The 27,077-nt window shown below is 59.0% G+C and overlaps 1 protein-coding gene across 1 annotated transcript; it reads left to right on the forward strand.

The window, feature by feature from the left end:
• On the forward strand, window positions 1–25,623 carry NCLIV_015050 (Proteophosphoglycan ppg4, related; the record flags this gene model as incomplete). The annotated part of the gene is made up of 6 exons (XM_003881694.1): window positions 1–190; window positions 780–962; window positions 2,088–15,243; window positions 15,298–19,938; window positions 21,954–22,194; window positions 22,948–25,623. 6 exons carry the CDS (start codon window positions 1–3, stop codon window positions 25,621–25,623), a joined length of 21,087 nt encoding a protein of 7,028 aa, XP_003881743.1.
• Window positions 25,624–27,077: the final 1,454 nt, after the last annotated feature.

A 27,077-nucleotide genomic window follows, 5' to 3' on the forward strand; every position in this document is an offset into this window, starting at 1 on the left:
ATGCAGATTCCCCCCGTTGCGGCAAATCGAACGGCTGGACACGGACGCGACTCCAGAGTAGTGGTTCCGGTCTCCTGGCGTGATGGTGGTGTAGCCACGGATGGCGGCGCACAGATCGACGTCGAGCAGCGCCCAGCGACATGCTTTGCGTTTCAGTCGGTGGCAGTCCATGGTGTGTCATACCGCCGAGGTAAGGCCAAACGGGCGCGTCGCCTCTCACGGGTTTGATCTTGGAGCTTGTAGTCGCAAAGTATCGCTGAGCCGTGGCGGCGTGAGAGACACTCTCCTGGTCTGAAGCCGCTGACTTCGGTGAACGCGACCAGCAGATTTGAGCCTGTAGACCACATAGCGGCAGTTTCCCGAATTTGGCGTCGTCGAAGTGTGGCGTGTGTCTTCGGTTCTACTGCTGTGAAACACAGCCCTGCACATGCCACCCTCGCGGGTTTTCTGGAGGTACACGTCATTGTCAGTGATAACGGGCACTACACGGATCTTGTACCAGAGCCGCGTAGCTCGCGCACGGCCTTGCCACAAGATTCGGAGTATTTTATGCAGGAGTGTATTGCACCAGCGAAGCGCTGCTACCAGATCCCTCTTTCTGTCGCTTCCTTGAGGGTCAGTGAGACAGAGATGCGAAAGTGAATGCGGCCTGAAGTCACCGGTTCGAGAATGCTGCCGCCTGGCTCACCAGTGTGTGACTGCACCGATTCAGCCGGATTTGCACAGTCTTAGAAGGCACTGACGGTCGGCCCGTGGGTGGTTTCTCTTTTTGCCGGTAGGACCCCGCGATCAAAGCCAAACGTCGTCTCCGTCAAGAGGTACGAGCCAGGATTCCATCGCCTCGCGAGTGGAAGAGGCTCGCATGGAGGCTGCGGCCGCGGAAAGGGGTTCGTCGCGAGTTGCACAAGATGGCGGCTCAATGATCAGACGATTTCTGACGTCTGTGTTTTCGTCGTCATCAGGTAGGATTCAGCGAACGTCCTCCGCGATGTCAGGATGTGACGAGACACGCAACGCTTTCAGGTACATCGCAGTCGTCTTCCACGATGTTTGTCGTTGAGCTCGCAACGAAAGAGTGCGTCTAGGTCGTGCCTGACCGCCGCTGAGTTTACCCAAGTGATAGACAGAGCGGTCTAGGGTCCTCGAGGACTCCTGGAGAGGCTCAGTTGCCGCACCTCGGTCGCTTCTTTCTATGGATCGGAGAATGTTGTTTCCATCGGGTTTGCTCGCGATGACTGGACCCATTGGTTCTCTGCGGCGGCCGCGCGCGACAGAATGACAACGATGCCTCTCGTATGTCCCTTTCGTTGCAGACAAGCCTGATCTTCGTGCAGCCTCCTTTCACAGACACTCATTTTCACCAGTAGTTTCCACGAGTTCCTCCGGCTCCCTGTCTCCAACGTTCGTTCGCGGCGGTCGGATCCGTTCACGTCGAGGTTCATCGAGAGAACGCCGGTTCGACGAGGACATCAAGGCTTCTTCAGCGGCTCACACCGGTCGCGCTTTGCCTGGCACCTCTCGGAACATCAGTCACCCGGGCGGCACGGCGGTTAGGCGTCCAGCGCATCTGGATTCATACAAGCAACCGCGTCCTCAACGAGCGCTGACGTGTACTCTGGAAATGGGCCGAGTGCCCAGTGTTAGAATTAGATCTTTCGAGCCACAAATTGACACACCATCTAAGTCTTCTGATAGTCCTAGATCTGACAGCTCAGATGAAACGGAAAAGGATACCAGAGGTGAGTTTTTGGCAGGGGGGATTCTAGCTTTCCATGCTTTTCACTGCGACAGTCTTTCACACTGCAGGGAAAGCCCCTCAGGTTGTTCCCGCACCCCCCCCTCTCCACACAGATGACCGCCTTCGATGCCGTGTCGATTTTTACACTGGTGGGAGGCCGTGAACGGCTCTAACGTACCGTGTTACGATTCACCTCCAAACTTTCCACGGCGATCCGGATTGTTTTCTGAGCCAGCAGACCAGGCTTTGCAATTCACGGGTTGCCGGCGGAGTGGTCCGCACTTCGAAATCATGCGTATGAAATGGTTGCGTTACGTGCGTGGCAATGTGTGCGTCGTCCGTCACTCAGGCCAGCAAAAGAGCTCGAGGATCTCCTCACTGCGCTCGCCGGGTGTATATCACGGTCGAGACGGTACCCTGCGCGGCCGGCGCTTAACAAGATCGCGAGAGGCTGGCACCAAACGGGAGCGACGGAGAAAGACGTCTGAATATGTGCGCGGCAACGGCGAAGTTGAGGCCCCGCCGGGGATGTCAGTCAGCGCGGGGTCAGGGGATCGAACCGCTGGTAGTGAATCCCTGGTTTCGTCGTCGAATTCTGTGTCCGCTGTGTGTTCGCCACACAATGCTCCAGGTGACAGTTCTCGCTTGATGGCGGCGTCTTCGGCCATTCCTCGTCTAAATTTGTTTTGGCTGCAGAGAAGGTCAGGCAGCAGCCCTTCTGACGCATGCAACTCGATGAATCCAGAAGAGAAGAAGGCTGACGTCTACCGAGCGCTGTTTTCCAATGATGAAGAGGAGAGTATGCGATTAGACACTTCGCGTCTGACGGCGCAGCAGACAGGGGCTGCACGGTCAGCTTCAGAACCACTTGTCAACCGGGAAGATCTGCAAATTGCGCCCGAGACGCAGCTGCGCAAGCGCATAACCGGAGTGTCTTCTGGCCGTTTTGTGCCAAAGTCGGTGACGACGGGTCGAAGGCAGCTGGCGGTGACTGCCGGGGCGGAAGAAACGGAAGGCTCCAAGCCGACGTCTCTTGCGCCTGGCCAGGAGCCAGCACTGCTGCTGGAACGAGAGTCTCCGGGAAATGACAACAGGACCGAACGCGAACTACCGAGAGCGAAAGACGTGCCAGTGTGTCCCCACATGCCGTGGAGTGCTCTATCGGAAGATCGCTTTGGCAGAGAAGTGTCGTCACCTCACGCAGTCAGCGGCTACATTCGGGAGACGTCGCCACCAGCAGCCGCCCGGTGTGCGGAGCTGCGTGGATCCCGGTTCCATACTCCGTCGGCACAACAGCAGAGACCCGAAGCGCTTCCTGATATGCACTGGCAGACGAGTTCCGTCTCTCCTTGTACCAGACCGGCTGTCCGCAGTCGATCTGCCGAAGCCACGGGCATGTCGGTGTCTTCTGGGCCTTACAGCGACATGCGTACGGTTGGCGCCGGTGCCGACACTCCAATTAGACGCCGAGCAGCACTCGCAACCTCCATAGGGAAAGAGCGCAGACGTCTGTTTACTTGGAACGCCGGAGGGAAACACGAAAGCAACATCACCAATCTAGACCCGTCCTCAACAGTGGAGGGACGTGGGAAAGGCTTGCCGAGCGAACCATCCCCACGCACCAAGGCGGGATCGCCCTCATTCGAAGCCTATCTTACAGACACGGTTTCGAAGTCTAGCGCAGGAGATGAAGCCGCCAAGGTCGGGCAAAAACAAGCGGAACCACCACGAAGGACGGAGGCTTCTTTCAGTCGTGTGGAAAGCCACGACTCGCTCGAGGATGGAGCGCGTTTTTGCGTGCGTGGGCAAAGGACAGAATCTGAGACCCAGACAGCTTCTGCGGTCCCAGCAACCGAGCCCGAGACGCTGACGACCGAGGATCTGCTGGTGACGCAGAGGCGTCGGTCTGACGGCTCGGCGTCCAGAGAAAGGATAGAAGAAGATGGGCAGCATGAGACGGGGGCTCTCGGTGGAGGCATGACTATCCAGGTACGAAGTCCGGCCCCTTGCAAGTCCGACCTTCTGCTTGAGACAGGAACAGGACGGAGAAGTGCAGATGGTCCACCCCCGCCTCCACTTGAGTCGATGGACGAATCCATGGACAACCCTACCGACGAAGGTGGTAGACAATCTGACCCTCCCACGCCCCCAGAGCCCCATCCACAGTCTGTCAAACCCGCTTCCTTACAGCCCAAGCAGCCACATGTGCTGTCCAACACCCCTGCAGCCGTGCCACGCTCTCGGCACCGCCTCCTCAAAAACGTGCATCAAAGTGACAAACGCGTCCGGAATGCCGGTACCCACGACGCGCTGCCGGTAGCGAACACCGAGCCACCTGAGATGGTGCGAAACCGAGAGGGAGATAAAGGGGCGAAGGTACGCGAGGCAGGGGACGAGCGTTTGGTAACTCGGAGGAACGGAAAGGATGCGGCAACCGATCACAGTGAGAAGGTAGAGAGTGACGAAGGTGATAAGGTAGAGAAGGCAGCGGAGGAAGGTGCCGAGAAGCTGGTGGTGTTTGGGCCGATGACGGAGGCAGAGGCGGAGGCACGCGAGGCAGGGGACGAGCGTTTCGTAACCGCGAGGGACGGAACAGACGCGGCAACCGATCACAGTGCGAAGGTAGAGAGTGACGACGGTGATAAGGTAGAGAAGGCAGCGGAAGAAGGTGCCGAGAAGCTGGTGGTGTTTGGGCCGATGACGGAAGCAGAGGTGAAGGCACGCGATGCGGGGGATGAGCGTTTGGTAACCGCGCGGGACGGAACGCGTGCGTCACCAGATCACAGTGCGAAGGTAGAGAGTGACGACGGTGATAAGGTAGAGAAGGCAGCGGAGGAAGGTGCCGAGAAGCTGGTTGTGTTTGGCCCGATGACGGAAGCAGAGGTGAAGGCACGCGATGCGGGGGATGAGCGTTTGGTAACTCGGAGGAACGGAAAGGATGCGGCGACCGATCACAGTGAGAAGGTAGAGAGTGACGAAGGTGAAAAGGTAGAGAATGCAGCGGAGGAAGGTGCCGAGGAGATGGTGATGTTTGGCCCGATGACGGAAGCAGAGGTGAAGGCACGCGATGCGGGGGATGAGCGTTTGGTAACCGCCAGGGACGGAACGCATGCGTCAGCAGATCACAGTGAGAAGGTAGAGAGTGACGACGGTGATAAGGTCGAGAAGGCAGCGGAGGAAGGTGCCGAGGAGATGGTGATGTTTGGCCCGATGACGGAAGCAGAGGTGAAGGCACGCGATGCGGGGGATGAGCGGTTGGTAACCGCGAGGGACGGAACGGAAGCGGCAACCGATCACAGTGAGAAGGTAGAGAGTGACGAAGGTGATAAGGTAGACAAGGCAGTGGAGGAAGGTGCCGAGAAGCTGGTTGTGTTTGGCCCGATGACGGCGGGAGAGGCGAAGGAACGCGAGGCAGGGGACGAGCGTTTGGTAACCGCGAGGGACGGAACGGACGCGGCAACCGATCACAGTGAGAAGGTAGAGAGTGACGACGGTGATAAGGTAGTGAAGGCAGCGGAAGAAGGTGCCGAGAAGCTGGTGGTGTTTGGCCCGATGACGGAAGCAGAGGTGAAGGCACGCGTTGCGGGGGATGAGCGTTTGGTAACCGCCAGGGACGGAACGCGTGCGTCACCAGATCACAGTGAGAAGGTAGAGAGTGACGACGGTGATAAGGTAGAGAATGGGTCGGAGGAAGGTGCCGAGAAGCTGGTTGTGTTTGGCCCGATGACGGAAGCAGAGGTGAAGGCACGCGATGCGGGGGATGAGCGTTTGGTAACTCGGAGGAACGGAAAGGATGCGGCGACCGATCACAGTGAGAAGGTAGAGAGTGACGAAGGTGAAAAGGTAGAGAATGCAGCGGAGGAAGGTGCCGAGGAGATGGTGATGTTTGGCCCGATGACGGAAGCAGAGGTGAAGGCACGCGATGCGGGGGATGAGCGTTTGGTAACTCGGAGGAGCGGAACGCATGCGTCAGCAGATCACAGTGAGAAGGTAGAGAGTGACGACGGTGATAAGGTCGAGAAGGCAGCGGAGGAAGGTGCCGAGGAGATGGTGATGTTTGGCCCGATGACGGAAGCAGAGGCGAAGGCACGCGATGCAGGGGATGAGCGGTTGGTAACCGCGAGGGACGGAACGGACGCGGCAACCGATCACAGTGAGAAGGTAGAGAGTGACGACGGTGATAAGGTAGTGAAGGCAGCGGAAGAAGGTGCCGAGAAGCTGGTTGTGTTTGGCCCGATGACGGAAGCAGAGGTGAAGGCACGCGATGCGGGGGATGAGCGTTTGGTAACTCGGAGGAACGGAAAGGATGCGGCGACGGATCATAGTGAGAAGGTAGAGAGTGTCGAACGTGAAAAGGTAGAGAATGCAGCGGAGGAAGGTGCCGAGGAGATGGTGATGTTTGGCCCGATGACGGAAGCAGAGGTGAAGGCACGCGATGCGGGGGATGAGCGTTTGGTAACCGCCAGGGACGGAACGCATGCGTCAGCAGATCACAGTGAGAAGGTAGAGAGTGACGACGGTGATAAGGTCGAGAAGGCAGCCGAGAAAGGTGCCGAGGAGATGGTGATGTTTGGCCCGATGACGGAAGCAGAGGTGAAGGCACGCGATGCGGGGGATGAGCGGTTGGTAACCGCGAGGGACGGAACGGAAGCGGCAACCGATAACAGTGAGAAGGTAGAGAGTGACGAAGGTGATAAGGTAGACAAGGCAGTGGAGGAAGGTGCCGAGAAGCTGGTTGTGTTTGGCCCGATGACGGCGGGAGAGGCGAAGGAACGCGAGGCAGGGGACGAGCGTTTGGTAACCGCGAGGGACGGAACGGACGCGGCAACCGATCACAGTGAGAAGGTAGAGAGTGACGACGGTGATAAGGTAGTGAAGGCAGCGGAAGAAGGTGCCGAGAAGCTGGTGGTGTTTGGCCCGATGACGGAAGCAGAGGTGAAGGCACGCGTTGCGGGGGATGAGCGTTTGGTAACCGCCAGGGACGGAACGCGTGCGTCACCAGATCACAGTGAGAAGGTAGAGAGTGACGACGGTGATAAGGTAGAGAAGGCAGCGGAGGAAGGTGCCGAGAAGCTGGTGGTGTTTGGCCCGATGACGGAAGCAGAGGCGAAGGCACGCGTTGCGAGGGATGAGCGTTTGGTAACCGCCAGGGACGGAACGCGTGCGTCATCAGATCACAGTGCGAAGGTAGAGAGTGACGACGGTGATAAGGTAGAGAAGGCAGCGGAGGAAGGTGCCGAGAAGCTGGTGGTGTTTGGCCCGATGACGGCGGGGGAGGCGAAGGAACGCGAGGCAGGGGATGAGCGTTTGGTAACCGCCAGGGACGGAACGCGTGCGTCATCAGATCACAGTGCGAAGGTAGAGAGTGACGACGGTGATAAGGTAGAGAAGGCAGCGGAGGAAGGTGCCGAGAAGCTGGTGGTGTTTGGCCCGATGACGAAAGCAGAGGTGAAGGCACGCGATGCGGGGGATGAGTGTTTGGTAACCGCGAGGGACGGAACGGACGCGGCAACCGATCACAGGGAGAAGGTAGAGAGTGACGACGGTGATAAGGTAGAGAAGGCAGCGGAGGAAGGTGCCGAGGAGATGGTGATGTTTGGCCCGATGACGAAAGCAGAGGTGAAGGCACGCGAGGCAGGGGATGAGCGTTTGGTAACCGCCAGGGACGGAACGGACGCGGCAACCGATCACAGTGAGAAGGTAGAGAGTGACGACGGTGATAAGGTAGTGAAGGCAGCGGAGGAAGGTGCCGAGAAGCTGGTTGTGTTTGGCCCGATGACGGCGGGAGAGGCGAAGGAACGCGAGGCAGGGGATGAGCGTTTGGTAACCGCGAGGGACGGAACGGACGCGGCAACCGATCACAGTGAGAAGGTAGAGAGTGACGACGGTGATAAGGTAGAGAAGGCAGCGGAGGAAGGTGCCGAGGAGATGGTGATGTTTGGCCCGATGACGGAGGCAGAGGTGAAGGCACGCGATGCGGGGGATGAGCGTTTGGTATCCGCGAGGGACGGAACGGACGCGGCAACCGATCACAGGGAGAAGGTAGAGAGTGACGACGGTGATAAGGTAGAGAAGGCAGCGGAAGAAGGTGCCGAGAAGCTGGTGGTGTTTGGCCCGATGACGGAAGCAGAGGTGAAGGCACGCGTTGCGGGGGATGAGCGTTTGGTAACCGCCAGGGACGGAACGCGTGCGTCACCAGATCACAGTGAGAAGGTAGAGAGTGACGACGGTGATAAGGTAGAGAAGGCAGCGGAGGAAGGTGCCGAGAAGCTGGTGGTGTTTGGCCCGATGACGGAAGCAGAGGCGAAGGCACGCGTTGCGAGGGATGAGCGTTTGGTAACCGCCAGGGACGGAACGCGTGCGTCATCAGATCACAGTGCGAAGGTAGAGAGTGACGACGGTGATAAGGTAGAGAAGGCAGCGGAGGAAGGTGCCGAGAAGCTGGTGGTGTTTGGCCCGATGACGGCGGGGGAGGCGAAGGAACGCGAGGCAGGGGATGAGAGTTTGGTATCCGCGAGGGACGGAACGGACGCGGCAACCGATCACAGGGAGAAGGTAGAGAGTGACGACGGTGATAAGGTAGACGAGGCAGCGGAGCAAGGTGCCGAGAAGCTGGTGGTGTTTGGGCCGATGACGGCGGGAGAGGCGACGGAACGCGATGCAGGGGACGAGCGTTTGGTAACCGCGCGGGACAGAACGGACGCGACAACCGATCACAGTGAGAAGGTAGAGAGTGACGACGGTGATAAGGTAGAGAGTGGGTCGGAGGAAGGTGCCGAGGAGATGGTGATGTTTGGCCCGATGACGGAAGCAGAGGTGAAGGCACGCGATGCGGGGGATGAGCGGTTGGTAACCGCGAGGGACGGAACGGAAGCGGCAACCGATCACTGTGAGAAGGTAGAGAGTGACGACGGTGATAAGGTAGAGAAGGCAGCGGAGGAAGGTGCCGAGAAGCTGGTAGTGTTTGGGCCTATGACGGGGGGAGAGGCGAGGTCGCGCGATGCAGGGGATGAGAGTTTGGTAACGGCGAGGGACGGAAAGCGTGCGTCACCAGATCACAGTGAGAAGGTGGAGAGTGACGACGGTGATAAGGTAGAGAAGGCAGTGGAGGAAGGTGCCGAGAAGCTGGTGGTGTTTGGCCCGATGACGGAAGCAGAGGTGAAGGCACGCGATGCGGGGGATGAGCGTTTGGCAACCGCCAGGGACGGAACGCATGCGTCAGCAGATCACAGTGCCAAGGTAGAGAGTGACGAAGGTGATAAGGTAGAGAAGGCAGCGGAGGAAGGTGCCGAGAAGCTGGTGGTGTTTGGGCCGATGACGAAAGCAGAGGTGAAGGCACGCGATGCGGGGGATGAGTGTTTGGTAACCGCGAGGGACGGAACGGACGCGGCAACCGATCACAGGGAGAAGGTAGAGAGTGACGACGGTGATAAGGTAGAGAAGGCAGCGGAGGAAGGTGCCGAGAAGCTGGTGGTGTTTGGGCCGATGACGAAAGCAGAGGTGAAGGCACGCGAGGCAGGGGATGAGCGTTTGGTAACCGCCAGGGACGGAACGGACGCGGCAACCGATCACAGTGAGAAGGTAGAGAGTGACGACGGTGATAAGGTAGTGAAGGCAGCGGAGGAAGGTGCCGAGAAGCTGGTTGTGTTTGGCCCGATGACGGCGGGAGAGGCGAAGGAACGCGAGGCAGGGGATGAGCGTTTGGTAACCGCGAGGGACGGAACGGACGCGGCAACCGATCACAGTGAGAAGGTAGAGAGTGACGACGGTGATAAGGTAGAGAAGGCAGCGGAGGAAGGTGCCGAGGAGATGGTGATGTTTGGCCCGATGACGGAGGCAGAGGTGAAGGCACGCGATGCGGGGGATGAGCGTTTGGTATCCGCGAGGGACGGAACGGACGCGGCAACCGATCACAGGGAGAAGGTAGAGAGTGACGACGGTGATAAGGTAGACGAGGCAGCGGAGGGAGGTGCCGAGAAGCTGGTGGTGTTTGGCCCGATGACGGAAGCAGAGGTGAAGGCACGCGATGCGGGGGATGAGCGTTTGGTAACTCGGAGGAACGGAAAGGATGCGGCGACCGATCACAGTGCGAAGGTAGAGAGTGACGAAGGTGAAAAGGTAGAGAAGGCAGCGGAGGAAGGTGCCGAGAAGCTGGTGATGTTTGGCCCGATGACGGAAGCAGAGGTGAAGGCACGCCAGGCAGGGGACGAGCGTTTGGTATCCGCGAGGGACGGAACGCATGCGTCAGCAGATCACAGTGAGAAGGTAGAGAGTGACGACGGTGATAAGGTAGAGAAGGCAGCGGAGGAAGGTGCCGAGAAGCTGGTGGTGTTTGGCCCGATGACGGCGGGGGAGGCGAAGGCACGCGAGGCAGGGGATGAGCGTTTGGTAACCGCGCGGGACGGAAAGCGTGCGTCACCAGATCACAGTGCAAAGGTAGAGAGTGACGACGGTGATAAGGTAGAGAAGGCAGCCGAGAAAGGTGCCGAGGAGATGGTGATGTTTCGCCCGATGACGGAAGCAGAGGTGAAGGCACGCGATGCGGGGGATGAGCGGTTGGTAACCGCCAGGGACGGAACGCATGCGTCAGCAGATCACAGTGAGAAGGTAGAGAGTGACGAAGGTGATAAGGTAGAGAATGGGTCGGAGGAAGGTGCCGAGGAGATGGTGATGTTTGGCCCGATGACGAAGGCAGAGGCGAGGTCGCGCGATTCAGCCGATGATCCTTTGGTAACTGCGAGGGACGGAAAGCGTGCGTCACCAGATCACAGTGAGAAGGTAGAGAGTGACGACGGTGATAAGGTAGACGAGGCAGCTGAGGGAGGTGCCGAGAAGCTGGTGGTGTTTGGCCCGATGACGGAAGCAGAGGTGAAGGCACGCGATGCGGGGGATGAGCGTTTGGTAACTCGGAGGAACGGAAAGGATGCGGCGACCGATCACAGTGCGAAGGTAGAGAGTGACGAAGGTGAAAAGGTAGAGAAGGCAGCGGAGGAAGGTGCCGAGAAGCTGGTGATGTTTGGCCCGATGACGGAAGCAGAGGTGAAGGCACGCGATGCGGGGGATGAGCGTTTGGTAACCGCCAGGGACGGAACGCATGCGTCACCAGATCACAGTGAGAAGGTAGAGAGTGACGAAGGTGAAAAGGTAGAGAAGGCAGCGGAGGAAGGTGCCGAGGAGATGGTGATGTTTGGCCCGATGACGGAGGCAGAGGTGAAGGCACGCGAGGCAGGGGATGAGCGTTTGGTATCCGCGAGGGACGGAACGGACGCGGCAACCGATCACAGGGAGAAGGTAGAGAGTGACGACGGTGATAAGGTAGACGAGGCAGCGGAGGGAGGTGCCGAGAAGCTGGTTGTGTTTGGCCCGATGACGGCGGGAGAGGCGAAGGCACGCCAGGCAGGGGACGAGCGTTTGGTAACCGCGAGGGACGGAACGCATGCGTCAGCAGATCACAGTGAGAAGGTAGAGAGTGACGACGGTGATAAGGTAGACAAGGCAGCGGAGGAAGGTGCCGAGAAGCTGGTGGTGTTTGGCCCGATGACGGAAGCAGAGGCGAAGGCACGCGAGGCAGGGGATGAGCGTTTGGTAACCGCGCGGGACGGAAAGCGTGCGTCACCAGATCACAGTGCAAAGGTAGAGAGTGACGACGGTGATAAGGTAGAGAAGGCAGCCGAGAAAGGTGCCGAGGAGATGGTGATGTTTCGCCCGATGACGGAAGCAGAGGTGAAGGCACGCGATGCGGGGGATGAGCGGTTGGTAACCGCCAGGGACGGAACGCATGCGTCAGCAGATCACAGTGAGAAGGTAGAGAGTGACGACGGTGATAAGGTAGAGAATGGGTCGGAGGAAGGTGCCGAGGAGATGGTGATGTTTGGCCCGATGACGAAGGCAGAGGCGAGGTCGCGCGATTCAGCCGATGATCCTTTGGTAACTGCGAGGGACGGAAAGCGTGCGTCACCAGATCACAGTGAGAAGGTAGAGAGTGACGACGGTGATAAGGTAGAGAAGGCAGCGGAGGAAGGTGCCGAGAAGCTGGTGGTGTTTGGGCCGATGACGGAGGCAGAGGTGAAGGCACGCGAGGCAGGGGATGAGCGTTTGGTATCCGCGAGGGACGGAACGGACGCGGCAACCGATCACAGTGCGAAGGTAGAGAGTGACGACGGTGATAAGGTAGACGAGGCAGCGGAGGGAGGTGCCGAGAAGCTGGTGGTGTTTGGGCCGATGACGAAAGCAGAGGTGAAGGCACGCGATGCGGGGGATGAGCGTTTGGTAACCGCGCGGGACGGAACGCGTGCGTCACCAGATCACAGTGCGAAGGTAGAGAGTGACGACGGTGATAAGGTAGAGAAGGCAGCGGAGGAAGGTGCCGAGAAGCTGGTGGTGTTTGGCCCGATGACGGCGGGGGAGGCGAAGGAACGCGAGGCAGGGGATGAGAGTTTGGTAACGGCGAGGGACGGAAAGCGTGCGTCATCAGATCACAGTGAGAAGGTAGAGAGTGACGACGGTGATAAGGTAGACGAGGCAGCGGAGGAAGGTGCCGAGAAGCTGGTTGTGTTTGGCCCGATGACGGAGGCAGAGGTGAAGGCACGCGTTGCGAGGGATGAGCGTTTGGTATCCGCGAGGGACGGAACGGACGCGGCAACCGATCACAGTGAGAAGGTAGAGAGTGACGAAGGTGAAAAGGTAGAGAAGGCAGCGGAGCGAGGTGCCGAGAAGCTGATTGTGTTTGGCCCGATGACGGCGGGAGAGGCGAAGGCACGCCAGGGAGGGGACGAGCGTTTGGTAACCGCGAGGGACGGAACGCGTGCGTCAGCAGATCACAGTGAGAAGGTAGAGAGTGACGACGGTGATAAGGTAGACAAGGCAGCGGAGGAAGGTGCCGAGAAGCTGGTGGTGTTTGGCCCGATGACGGCGGGGGAGGCGAAGGAACGCGAGGCAGGGGATGAGAGTTTGGTAACGGCGAGGGACGGAACGCGTGCGTCACCAGATCACAGTGCGAAGGTAGAGAGTGACGACGGTGATAAGGTAGACAAGGCAGCGGAGGAAGGTGCCGAGAAGCTGGTGGTGTTTGGCCCGATGACGGCGGGGGAGGCGAAGGAACGCGAGGCAGGGGATGAGAGTTTGGTAACGGCGAGGGACGGAACGCGTGCGTCACCAGATCACAGTGCGAAGGTAGAGAGTGACGACGGTGATAAGGTAGAGAAGGCAGCGGAGGAAGGTGCCGAGAAGCTGGTGGTGTTTGGCCCGATGACGGCGGGGGAGGCGAAGGAACGCGAGGCAGGGGATGAGAGTTTCGTAACGGCGAGGGACGGAAAGCGTCCGTCACCAGATCACAGTGAGAAGGTAGAGAGTGACGACGGTGATAAGGTAGAGATGGCAGCGGAGGAAGGTGCCGAGAAGCTGGTGGTGTTTGGCCCGATGACGGAAGCAGAGGCGAGGTCGCGCGATGCAGGGGATGAGCGTTTGGTAACCGCCAGGGACGGAACGCGTGCGTCACCAGATCACAGTGCGAAGGTAGAGAGTGACGACGGTGATAAGGTAGAGAAGGCAGCGGAGGAAGGTGCCGAGAAGCTGGTGGTGTTTGGCCCGATGACGGCGGGGGAGGCGAAGGAACGCGAGGCAGGGGATGAGAGTTTGGTAACGGCGAGGGACGGAAAGCGTGCGTCACCAGATCACAGTGAGAAGGTAGAGAGTGACGACGGTGATAAGGTAGAGAAGGCAGCGGAGGAAGGTGCCGAGAAGCTGGTGGTGTTTGGCCCGATGACGGAAGCAGAGGCGAGGTCGCGCGATGCAGGGGATGAGCGTTTGGTAACCGCCAGGGACGGAACGCGTGCGTCACCAGATCACAGTGAGAAGGTAGAGAGTGACGACGGTGATAAGGTAGAGAAGGCAGCGGAGGAAGGTGCCGAGAAGCTGGTGGTGTTTGGCCCGATGACGGAAGCAGAGGCGAGGTCGCGCGATGCAGGGGATGAGAGTTTGGTAACCGCCAGGGACGGAACGCGTGCGTCACCAGATCACAGTGAGAAGGTAGAGAGTGACGACGGTGATAAGGTAGAGAAGGCAGCGGAGGAAGGTGCCGAGAAGCTGGTGGTGTTTGGCCCGATGACGGCGGGGGAGGCGAAGGAACGCGAGGCAGGTGATGAGAGTTTGGTAACGGCGAGGGACGGAACGCGTGCGTCACCAGATCACAGTGCGAAGGTAGAGAGTGACGACGGTGATAAGGTAGAGAAGGCAGCGGAGGAAGGTGCCGAGAAGCTGGTGGTGTTTGGCCCGATGACGGCGGGGGAGGCGAAGGAACGCGAGGCAGGGGATGAGAGTTTGGTAACGGCGAGGGACGGAAAGCGTGCGTCACCAGATCACAGTGAGAAGGTAGAGAGTGACGACGGTGATAAGGTAGAGAAGGCAGCGGAGGAAGGTGCCGAGAAGCTGGTGGTGTTTGGCCCGATGACGGAAGCAGAGGCGAGGTCGCGCGATGCAGGGGATGAGCGTTTGGTAACCGCCAGGGACGGAACGCGTGCGTCACCAGATCACAGTGAGAAGGTAGAGAGTGACGACGGTGATAAGGTAGAGAAGGCAGCGGAGGAAGGTGCCGAGAAGCTGGTGGTGTTTGGCCCGGTGACGGAAGCAGAGGCGAGGTCGCGCGATGCAGGGGATGAGCGTTTGGTAACCGCCAGGGACGGAACGCGTGCGTCACCAGATCACAGTGAGAAGGTAGAGAGTGACGACGGTGATAAGGTAGAGAAGGCAGCGGAGGAAGGTGCCGAGAAGCTGGTTGTGTTTGGCCCGATGACGGAAGCAGAGGTGAAGGCACGCGATGCGGGGGATGAGCGTTTGGTATCCGCGCGGGACGGAACGCGTGCGTCACCAGATCACAGGGAGAAGGTAGAGAGTGACGACGGTGATAAGGTAGAGAAGGCAGCGGAGGAAGGTGCCGAGAAGCTGGTGGTGTTTGGCCCGATGACGGCGGGGGAGGCGAAGGAACGCGAGGCAGGGGATGAGAGTTTGGTAACGGCGAGGGACGGAAAGCGTGCGTCACCAGATCACAGTGAGAAGGTAGAGAGTGACGACGGTGATAAGGTAGAGAAGGCAGCGACGGAAGGTGCCGAGAAGCTGGTGGTGTTTGGCCCGATGACGGCGGGGGAGGCGAAGGAACGCGAGGCAGGGGATGAGAGTTTGGTAACGGCGAGGGACGGAACGGACGCGGCAACCGATCACAGTGCGAAGGTAGAGAGTGACGACGGTGATAAGGTAGAGAAGGCAGCGGAGGAAGGTGCCGAGAAGCTGGTGGCGTTTGGCCCGATGACGGAAGCAGAGGTGAAGGTACGCGAGGCAGGGGACGAGCGTTTGGTAACCGCGAGGGACGGAAAGGACGCGGCAACCGATCACAGTGAGAAGGTAGAGAGTGACGAAGGTGAAAAGGTAGAGAAGGCAGCGGAGGAGGGTGCCGAGAAGCTGGTGGTGTTTGGCCCGATGACGGAAGCAGAGGTGAAGGCACGCGATGCGGGGTATGAGCGTTTGGTAACTCGGAGGAACGGAAAGGATGCGGCGACCGATCACAGTGCGAAGGTAGAGAGTGACGAAGGTGATAAGGTAGACAAGGCAGCGGAGGAAGGTGCCGAGAAGCTGGTGGTGTTTGGGCCGATGACGAAAGCAGAGGTGAAGGCACGCGATGCGGGGGATGAGCGTTTGGTAACCGCGCGGGACGGAACGCGTGCGTCACCAGATCACAGTGCGAAGGTAGAGATTGACGACGGTGATAAGGTAGACAAGGCAGCGGAGGAAGGTGCCGAGAAGCTGGTGGTGTTTGGCCCGATGACGGAGGCAGAGGCGAGGTCGCGCGATGCAGGGGATGAGCGTTTGGTAACCGCGAGGGACGGAAAGCGTGCGTCACCAGATCACAGTGCGATGGTACAGAGTGACGACGGTGATAAGGTAGAGAAGGCAGCGGAGGAAGGTGCCGAGAAGCTGGTGGTGTTAGGCCCGATGACGGCGGGGGAGGCGAAGGAACGCGAGGCAGGGGACGAGCGTTTGGTAACGGCGAGGGACGGAACGCGTGCGTCACCAGATCACAGTGAGAAGGTAGAGAGTGACGACGGTGATAAGGTAGAGAAGGCAGCGGAGGAAGGTGCCGAGAAGCTGGTGGTGTTTGGGCCGATGACGGAAGCAGAGGCGAAGGCACGCGAGGCAGGGGATGAGCGGTTGGTAACTCGGAGGAACGGAAAGGATGCGGCGACCGATCACAGTGCGAAGGTAGAGAGTGACGAAGGTGAAAAGGTAGAGAATGCAGCGGAGCAAGGTGCCGAGAAGCTGGTTGTGTTTAGCCCGATGACGGCGGGAGAGGCGAAGGCACGCGATTCAGCCGATGATCCTTTGGTAACCGCGAGGGACGGAAAGCGTGCGTCACCAGATCACAGTGAGAAGATAGAGAGTGACGACGGTGATAAGGTAGAGAAGGCAGTGGAGGAAGGTGCCGAGAAGCTGGTGGTGTTTGGCCCGATGACGGAAGCAGAGGTGAAGGCACGCGATGCGGGGGATGAGCGTTTGGTAACCGCGAGCGACGGAACGCATGCGTTACCAGATCACAGTGCGAAGGTGGAGAGTGACGACGGTGATATGGTAGAGAAGGCAGCGAAGGAAGGTGCCGAGAAGCTGGTGGTGTTTGGCCCGATGACGGCGGGAGAGGCGAGGTCGCGCGATGCAGGGGATGAGCGTTTGGTAACCGCGAGGGACGGAACGCGTGCGTCACCAGATCACAGTGAGAAGGTAGAGAGTGACGACGGTGATAAGGTAGACAAGGCAGCGGAGGAAGGTGCCGAGAAGCTGGTGATGTTTGGGCCGTTGATGGAAGCAGAGGCGAGGTCGCGCGATGCGGCGGATGAGCGTTTGGTAACGGTGAGGGACGGACTGTCGGCGGGGAACGATCAGTCTGAGGGGGTGGCGAGCAGAACAGGAGGTGGGAGGGTCGTGGACGGAGAAGTGGGTCGGACGGAGGCTAGGGAGGTGGGGAACGAGGCGCAGGCCAAAGGCAGGAAAGCCGCTGGCGGGAAGATGGCAGCTGCGAGGTGTGCGGAAGTGGATGGGCGGCTACGCTCTGCAGGGGCGGCGGGTTTGGGGCGGACTGAGGGCTCTGGGCGGGGTGCGGGAGCCGCCGCGTCCGAGGCTCCTCGCGGGTCATCGTTGGGGTGGACTAGGAGCGGTCGCTTGGCGCAGTCGTCCGTGAGGGCTGAGCCATGTGCTGTCCCTGCAGCAGCATCTCCATATGGCAGTCTGGAGCTATGCCAGCCGCCGAGTGAAGCTTATGGGCGCAAGGCCTTCGCCGCGCGCAGTGGAGGAACAAAGAGAGAGCCGTCTCCGCCGAATTGGACCGAGGCTGCTGAAGAGGAGGAGATGAATCGCGTGGATTCATCCGTTTGCTCGTCCCCTCCGTTATCCCCCCGGTATGTCCCCGCGCGGAATCCTAGCCGGTCGCACCCTGCAGTCCCGCCACTCGACTTGTACTGGCTGAAAGGAGACCGCACTCGTGGGCGAGGCCCGACAAAGCGTCGCAGTGCACGAGAGCTCTGTACAGCGACAGAGCGGGAAGTTCCGGCACTCCCGCGGATTTCCACGGTAAGTGGCGTCCCGAGCGTTCAAGCGTCTGATGATCCCGAAGCAATTAAGGCGGACATCATTGCCTCCCTTTTTGAGGATTCGTCCGAGTTTGAAACCCTGCCGAAGCAGCAGACCGAAGAGTCGGTCTCTTCGACTTCCGACAGAGTGCCGCCCCGGGGACCCGGTGCCTCCGCTTCCTCACCCTCCCCTTCTTCACAGCTACGCCGTCCTGGACAGGCTCCTCGACCTCAGCACCTCCCCGACATGAACGGGTCCGAAATGTCCGCACAGACGGCAGCGCGCGGTCTTTCTCCTGCCCACGGTGTGGAGGCCCAATCGAAGACCGATGACTCCGGTAGGCCTCTCGAGGCGACGCCCCGAAAGGTGGAGCCAGCCAGCGGCTGTGTCTCCGCCCCCTCCGTCCGTCGTGCGCACCGCGCCAAGACAGCATCTTCTGCCCAACACTCTGTTGAGTTTTTCCCGCGGCAGGCTGTCGCTGGCAGACACGAAGCGGACTCCACCCCCTTCCATGTGAAGGCTTGGTTGCGAGCCCTCCGAGGCGCAACCGCGCCAAAAGCCGCAAGTCCATTTTCAGACGGAGGGTGTGACCGGGACCCGGGTATGTTGTCTTCCGCCCAATCGCCAAAAATTGCTTCGCGTCCGCCGTCGCGGCATGCGCCGACGGACGTGCTGTTGCGATCATCCCGGAACCTGAGTGACGGCTTGAAAACTCACAAAGCAGCTACAGCACAAAAAAGCGACGAGGACCGAAAGACGCGGCAGTTGGCTGGGGAGGAGGAACATGGAGGAGCCGCACGTCGCATGGAAGAGACACGTGAACAAGGCATGCACACTTTTGAGGTGCCCGGTGGTGCCGAGGGCCGATTCCCCACTGGGAATTGCACAGCTGAAGTCGCAGCGGGTTCCTCGCGTGGAGACGACCGGGTGGTTGGCTCCTCTAAGTCTGCTACCAATAAGGAAGGAACACCCGTGAGAAGGGAGATGCAAATGCAACCGAAACAGGCAGAGCATTTGGGAGGGGACGCGACACCTAAGGAAGTGTCTGATGTCGAGCGAGGACGTGTACTCGGCGCCGCTGCAGCAGACCCTTTTCTGTCGAAGGCTTCTCACCGCACGGCCGAGGAAGCAAGCTCCGGTACTTGCGGCGACGTGCGGAGTGCCGAAGCTGCACAGACGGCGGGCGTGGCCCCGCGGGGCGAGACGCGAAGCCGGGTCGAAGTGATACGCTCAAGCCCAACGGTCGAGCCTCCGCGGGTAACGCGGGAAAAACTGGGAGACGAGACGTATGATGACGAGGAGCATTTATTCGGCAAAGGATCGCAGCCGGGAGTGTCAGCTCCAGGCCAGAAACGAGGACATAGCGATCGAGATCGGAGCTGGGCCGTCCTGCAAGAGCCTGAGCTCGAGTCGTCACTGGGCAAGCAGATTCAGGGGGAAAGGGTTTTTTCTGGCATTTCGCGTCCACGAGATGTGGTCATCGAATCGTCTCAAGAGGCACAGCCTGTCGGTACTTCTCAGACGCCAACGAGGACACCACGGCACGTCGGGGAACTGGAAGAGGTCCAGAAACCCGAATCCATTTCAGAACCTGATCAGGGGGACAAATGGTCCATTGCTCCGAAGCATCGAGAGCTAAAACCGTCAAGCCCGTGTGTGCAGGCCACGCGGGTGACGGCTCGAATAGACTCTGGAGCACCACGTGGACATCCGTGGGACCTTCCGAGCGACAAGGTGCATCGGCAACCTGATGCGCCAGGCGAGAGAATGTCGTTTCCCAAGGCCATGAACTCGGCAAAACTCATGGGGGCCAGCAAACGGGCTAGAATTCTGAGGAACCCTTCCGCCATCGTTGGAGCTATTCCAGCGGCTCGACTCGCTGACAAAGCAAGGAGGCAGGCCGTGGAAGGCGATGAAAAGCCGGCAATGAACTCAGCGGTTGCCACAACGGAGCATGCAAAGAAATCCAAGCTCGGTACCGAGTCGTCAACTCAGCCGTCGGCGCCTGTCAAACCATCTTTTGGTGTGGCGGGAAAGAAGAAACCAGTTGAGCTCGTGCCGATCGTGGGCGAGAGAGAAAGCAGCCTGGCTCTGCTGAAGGCAGGTGAAGGCGATTTCGTTTCCGCCATGTCTGCAAAGGGACGGCGCAGTTCAGCGTCGACTTTCGGCTTTGGTGGGAATGCGCGGGAGCGTCTAGACGCTGGCCGGGGAGCGGCCATCGAACGAGGATTGGGAACCGTACCGGGACCGGGGCTTCTCGAGAGAGAAGCTCTTATGTCTCGTGTGCCGCATCAGGAAAGCGTGCAACGGAGGGGTGCGAAGGCTGCATCTAAGCTTCTGCATCCGAATTCGCCGCTAGCCGCCTCGGGTTTCTCAATTTCAAGCACAACGCAGCAGGCCACACAGGGCCCCGTTCCAACGAAAGGCAAATGTCAGGCCCAGCGCGTCGCTGCTCAGAGCGCGGATGCGGCGCAGGACGCCCGTGGGGCATCTAGGTCGCCGCAGTTACTTCGCATTTCAGCCGAAAGTGCCCACAGCCCCAAAGTGCAAGATTTGGATACCTGCGCGTTTGCAAAGGCGAAGGCGACAAGGTATTCTCCGGACCAGCCAAGTGGTTCTTCATCCGCGACACCAGCTGCCGATGAATCGACTGAATGCGTCAAAAGCAGCCAGGCATCAGATCGCCTGAACCTGCAGGAAACACGATGTGCGGGAGGGCTCAGTTCCGAGAGGAACGAGGCTGATCGAGGTCTATCTACACGCGCAGAACCCTCGACGCAACCAGTGAAAGCCTTAAAGGACACCAGGCATACGCCAGCGAAACCAGCGAGAATGGGCTTCGTGACTGCCAAACGGCAACCGGAGAGCCGTGCGCGGGAATCATCAGGAGCTGGCGTCACCAGCCTCTCACGCGGAAGGCTTCCGACAGCTGAGGCGGCACCCGACCAAGAAAAGCCCAAGGCAACAGCATCGAAGGCAAAAGCTCACTGCGTAACCGCTACACGGCATCTGGTCGGCAATGGGTCAGTTCCAGCAGGTTCTGCCGGATCGGTAGGTCGTAGGATTCCTGTCAGAATGAACGTTTTGGACGAGAAGTCGCAAACGGTGCCGGTGAAACCCGGCGCAAAGCCCGGTTCAAACGCGCAAAGACCGAGGCATCCGTGGGAAACGGAAAATAGGGCGAGTGTGTCCAGTCCACTGAAGTCAGCGACACAGAAAGCGTCAAGCTGTCAAGCGACGAATGCTCGGCCGGTCGTGTTCGAGCCAGCAACTCCGGGACCGGCCCACAACGAAGCGAGTCAGTTATCGGGGACTTCTTCTCAAGTTCAGCAAGTGGCGGAGGCTAAATCGCGCGGCGCACCGCCTCCGTTACAGGCTCCGAAAGAGCGCCGTGGATTTCTAGCCGAAAGCCCGTTGGGCACGAAACTGAAGAGTCCAACACCTTCTAGCAATGCGGCGATACGGACAACCGAGACCGATGCACAAGACCGCGGGAGGGCCTTTACCGAGAATTTTTGTCGAAGCGGAATTCCGCGGCCCCAGCCTTTGTCCAGGCCGCGCCTGAATACCTGCGGGAACCGCCTCACAGAAAAGAGGGTCTGTCCAGAGGCAGCCGCTTCAGCGTCTTATCCGGCAGCAAGCGCAGGCCGTCCTGCGACCGCAACGAATCTCTATGGCATCTCGAAGACCGCGCAACGCACAGAGAAGTCCCCTTCACGTCTCGCTGCACGAAAGGATAAAGGTGTCCGGCATGTTGTGCCGAGGTTGACGCATCCACGACAGTGTCAGCTCGTTTCACCGCCAAAGAGGCGGGAAGACAAAGTGAGACCTTGGCGTGTTTGACTCCACTTCCCACTCCCGGTGGAGGGCAATCGCCCTTTTAGGCGTTAGTGCAAATGCGGGATGTCGTTTCGCATCGGCTGGTGGACAAGAGGAGAGAGCAAGGCACTTGCCATTCCGCAGCGACAGTGTAGGCACACTAGCATGGAATGGCCTCGAAACTAAGTCGCAAGCCATCGTGGACCCCAACTGTGAGAAACGGCATCGCTCGTGCACACCTGGTGCCTGTTGGTATCGTCGCATGAAAGCCTCGCTGCGCACTGGGTTTGTCTTGGTGCCTGGAAACGCGGATAGGTAGGCTTGATGGGAGTTTTTTGTGGCTGTTCTAGTTCCCGCATGTGAGCCCAGAAGTCCTGGATTCTCTCCATCCAATTCCCGCTCCGCGCGACGGGGCGGAACCCGTCGGTGCGGCGACTCGGCGACACTTGAGAACGCTGGATCCTCCTGATTCGTGGCTCTGTTGCTTCTGCCTTTAGGTAATTCGTCTGCAGGCGTGGTGGCGTGCAGAACAGGTTCGCACTTGTCTCCGTGCGACGAGTTGTGTGCGGGAGGCGAAACATTCGTCCTTCCTCTCAAGTGGCATGGTTTTCCCGGAAACCGAGGAAACAGATCTTGAAGCGGATCTGCCTTATCCACCTGTAGTCCCTCCGTCGAACGTCCCACGACCACATGCTTCCCGTCACGTCAAGAGGTGTCCGTCGTCTGAAGAAATTTCAGAAGCGGGCTCGCGTGACTTCTCCCTGGAATCCGCTGGTGCGGTCGGCAGGCAGAACGCGAATGCCCAGGTTTCTCCGGCGTCGGTTGTAGACAGACCGAGTTCCTTTGGTTGGTCACCTGTGCTGGCCGCTGCGTCGAAATGGAGGGATAATCCTTGGGGCGCATGCGGTACAGACAGCGACGCGCCTCTCTCGAGCTCGGCTGTGGCTGCAGCCATTTTCGCCAAAGCCGGCGGCCGCTCGTCTTCGAAGCCAGCATCGCAGAGTGAGGGCAGAGCAGGAGTCCAAGGAGTGAGCAGAGCTCCCCATTCCGAGACAGGTGATTTGGAAGGGACTTGGAATCGAGTGGGCCAGCCTTCGTCTCTGTCCTTATTGGACGCAGGAGGTTCTAATGCGCTCGACTTGGCAAGACCCATCCTAAATGGCGGCAGGCGCCTTTCGTCGTCGGGAACGAAGGAAAACGTGGCAAGCAAAAAAGATCTCGACGCCAGCACCGAAACGTTCGTTGACAGGAGGAAAGAGACACCGGCTACATGGGCAGAAACCGAACGGTTAGTGAAGCGTGTAGCCGCTGTAGACGCGGAATTCAGGGTGCATGAGACCGAGCAAGAACAGGGGTCGGCGGCGAGGGAGTGGAGGCCAGCAGGAAATCGCCCGGAAAAAGACGTTCCATCTGGCGATCGTATCGGGACCCAGGTACGCGAGGAAAATGAAACGCGTCAGAAATGGGAGCAGAGAGAGATACTCGCATGTGGTCGCAAACAAGACAGCAACGAAGCAGGGCGCATCTTTAGTTTCCGGATGCCACGAAGAGACAGCAGGGCTATGGACGAGACCTACGATAGGGAGGTACTCCCACGCGAAGCCGAAAGATTCAAACAGCTTCTCGAGGCGATACATCTGTCACGGACTGAAGCCCCGAGTAGTCCAAACAACGTTGTACGAAACGGAAAGAGAGTAAGAGACCACATGCACGAAGCAACAGAGAGAGAAATGAGGGCCCCACAACACGCCACGATAGAAGCGACCGTCTGGATGCCACAGCAAGTGGCAACGGAGAGAACGGTAGACGCGGCTCCGAACACAAGTGACGAAGCAGACGGGGCGCGTGAGAGGAGAGAGGAAGCGAAACGGAGACAGCAGGAGGCAGAGGCGAAGCGGAGAGCGGAGGAGGATCGCAAACGGCGGGAAGAAGAGGCGGAGCGTGAGAGGAGAAAGGAAGAGAAACAGAGACAGCAGGAGGCAGAGGCGAGGCGGAGAGCGGAGGAGGATCTCAAACGGCGGGAAGAAGAGGCGGAGCGTGAGAGGAGAGAGGAGGAGAAACGGAGACAGCAGGAGGCAGAGGCGAGGCGGAGAGCGGAGGAGGATCTCAAACGGCGGGAAGAAGAGGCGGAGCGTGAGAGGAGAGAGGAAGAGAAACGGAGACAGCAGGAGGCAGAGGCGAAGCGGAGAGCGGAGGAGGATCGCAAACGGCGGGAAGAAGAGGCGGAGCGTGAGAAGAGAGAGGAGGAGAAACGGAGACAGCAGGAGGCAGAGGCGAGGCGGAGAGCGGAGGAGGATCGCAAACGGCGGGAAGAAGAGGCGGAGCGTGAGAAGAGAGAGGAAGAGAAACGGAGAAAGCAGGAGGCAGAGGCGAGGCGGAGAGCGGAGGAGGATCGCAAACGGCGGGAAGAAGAGGCGGAGCGTGAGAGGAGAGAGGAGGAGAAACGGAGACAGCAGGAGGCAGAGGCGAGGCGGAGAGCGGAGGAGGATCGCAAACGGCGGGAAGAAGAGGCGGAGCGTGAGAAGAGAGAGGAAGAGAAACGGAGAAAGCAGGAGGCAGAGGCGAGGCGGAGAGCGGAGGAGGATCGCAAACGGCGGGAAGAAGAGGCGGAGCGTGAGAGGAGAGAGGAAGAGAAACGGAGACAGCAGGAGGCAGAGGCGAGGCGGAGAGCGGAGGAGGATCTCAAACGGCGGGAAGAAGAGGCGGAGCGTGAGAGGAGAGAGGAGGAGAAACGGAGACAGCAGGAGGCAGAGGCGAAGCGGAGAGCGGAGGAGGATCGCAAACGGCGGGAAGAAGAGGCGGAGCGTGAGAAGAGAGAGGAGGAGAAACGGAGACAGCAGGAGGCAGAGGCGAGGCGGAGAGCGGAGGAGGATCGCAAACGGCGGGAAGAAGAGACGGAGCGTGAGAAGAGAGAGGAAGAGAAACGGAGACAGCAGGAGGCAGAGGCGAGGCGGAGAGCGGAGGAGGATCGCAAACGGCGGGAAGAAGAGGCGGAGCGTGAGAGGAGAGAGGAGGAGAAACGGAGACAGCAGGAGGCAGAGGCGAGGCGGAGAGCGGAGGAGGATCGCAAACGGCGGGAAGAAGAGGCGGAGCGTGAGAAGAGAGAGGAGGAGAAACGGAGACAGCAGGAGGCAGAGGCGAGGCGGAGAGCGGAGGAGGATCGCAAACGGCGGGAAGAAGAGGCGGAGCGTGAGAAGAGAGAGGAAGAGAAACGGAGAAAGCAGGAGGCAGAGGCGAGGCGGAGAGCGGAGGAGGATCGCAAACGGCGGGAAGAAGAGGCGGAGCGTGAGAGGAGAGAGGAAGAGAAACGGAGACAGCAGGAGGCAGAGGCGAGGCGGAGAGCGGAGGAGGATCGCAAACGGCGGGAAGAAGAGGCGGAGCGTGAGAGGAGAGAGGAAGAGAAACGGAGACAGCAGGAGGCAGAGGCGAGGCGGAGAGCGGAGGAGGATCGCAAACGGCGGGAAGAAGAGACGGAGCGTGAGAAGAGAGAGGAAGAGAAACGGAGAAAGCAGGAGGCAGAGGCGAGGCGGAGAGCGGAGGAGAATCGCAGGAGAGAGGAGGGCGAACAGAAGCGTCACGGTCGACCAGCGAAGAATCCGATATTCGCGCAGTCACTCGGGGCAACGAGACGAGAAGAAGGTATCCGACAAATGAATGCATATGCGGTCCATCTTGACGAGGAAGAAGTACGAGGGATAGATGGTACGATCACAGCAGACCTGGCAAGAACGAAAGGAACTGCGCACAGTGCCAGGAATGCGGGTGTGTGTGGGCCTTCTTCGGACCAATCAGACTCATGTCCATCGCCTGGTTTTCTTTCCTCTTCTCTGTGCTCCCCTGCGGCCCTCACCAGCAATAGCAGTCGAAGACTGGCAGGCAGTTCTGATGAAGAAGATCTTCTCTCCCAGATTGTTTGCAGCAAAAAAGCGGAACTGGAGATTGCTTCGCGTCTTCCTGTACTTGGCGAGACGGCAAAGGAATTGCCTGCTCCCGCTCAAGCTGTAGCCAACTCGTCATTAGATGACGGCAACGTGGCCATACCTGGGAACCAGCCCTCTTCCGTCGAAGGGAAGCGCCTGTACGAACGGCGTCAGGCTCTGATAAGGAAACATCGTGCAGAGAGAGACAATACGGGGCCGTCGCCCAGAGACACCTTTGAGATGCAAGAGCGCCAGCGTGCAGAAGTGCTTGTTCTGCCCCCCGCGCGGGAAGACTCGGACGTTGCCATGCCGGCTGCTCGACAACTGTTTGCGGAGAGTTCCCATGTAGTTGAGCGTCATCTGTATCCGGTTTTACCGGAAACAAAGAGAATGCAGCGAATGCGGCGCGTCCCTATCTCGCACAACACCACAGTCCTCGGAGGTCGGGCCTCTGCGAAGGACAGAAAGTCTCAAGGCTTGGGTTTTTTTGGTTGGCTGCTGAGAGAACACAGCAGTACTGAGGGGTTCGATTCATAACGGGAAGCTCTACGCGCCTGATAGACTAGATGACGCCAAACGTGTTCTCCTTTTGTTGCTCCGGTCCGTAGCGCGAACGGGAGCTTCTACACGTGCACGAGCCGTTTACATTTCCCTAACATAGAACCGAACGATGTCGAAGTTTATGAAAGGCACCAGACCCCGCGTATCACTTCGTGGCGGAGGAGAAGGACCAAGCCTACCAGACTCAACGAATAGTGTGTTTGTCGGCTGCATTGCTTCTCGGCGTCCCAGATGCACGTCGCGGCCTTGCCCGGAGGGATCTCAAAACAAAAGACGTGTATCTGTGCCACTCGATCCACGATAAATGAAGAACAAAGAAGAATTTCGAATATGGCAGTGCATGGAGGCCTTCTGTGAGTAGAACGCGAAATCGGGAGCGACGTGGGGTAACATACCTGTTCATTCTGGAAAGTGACAGACTCCGTCGATCCGAAAGATTCACCAGTATCTGGTCTGTTGTTCTTTCCTACCCTCCCACTGGGCTTTTTATGATTATCTGCGTCGTTACGCCGTGCGTCCGGAAGCACAAGCCCTCTTGCGGGTGCACCGTCTGGTGTGAAAAGGCTTTCTAGCTCACGTTTCACGGTAAACGATTATGTCTAGTGGCTGTACTGGCAGCACTAGACAGCGGGACTGTCGGGTGGATCAATGTTTTTTCACTAAACCGTTCTTTCTCCTCGCAATGCAATACTTCCATCGTCGAATACCCAGATGGAAGGCACCTGAAGAAATCGGCCTCGAGTCTGGTTCGTACCTTGCTCCATGGACTACAGTCCGCAGCGATTTTAGTCAGATAACTGCTATGTCCGCGTCTCTTGATTGCCCATAACCAGTAAAGGCTCACCAAGCCAGCTCCCATGTTTTGCACCGCACTTCGTCACACCACGTCCTCGGTTCAGTGTCTTGTGTTTCAAGGAACCTTGGTTTTTCATTAATAGTTTGTGAAGTAGAAGTGTGCTGATTGTTAGTATCAGGAGAGATGAAGCATACGTTTCAGTCACCACTACAATAATTACTCGGAGTTCCACCTCGTTTTAATGGAGCTTACTGACAGGGGAGTTATTGTCAACTTCTGGTGCGCCTGCCAGCCTTCAAGGCACCATGCTGGACATAGAACAACTGTCATGGCGAGTTTACCCGACTGGGCTTCGGCCACCGAACACCATCTTATTCACAGAATCCCTACACGGCAAAGACCGTCACTAGTGTATCAATGCACCGCTGTTAAATGGTCGTCCCTGCCGAATGCTCGAGGATGTATATATCTCTGCGGTCCGACCTCCGAGGGTATGGTGTGCCTCCACTCACTGGAGCAGCTTTCATGGTACACGGTTGTTAGGACTACTCGTAAGAGCTGAACGGTACTCACAACCTCAACTCCTATTGAAACGGTGGACGGACAGGAATCAGCATAAAGCAACCGAACCAGG

This window comes from Neospora caninum, chromosome V (genome assembly GCF_000208865.1).
Source record: "Neospora caninum Liverpool complete genome, chromosome V".
NCBI classification, from domain to species: Eukaryota; Apicomplexa; class Conoidasida; order Eucoccidiorida; family Sarcocystidae; genus Neospora; species Neospora caninum.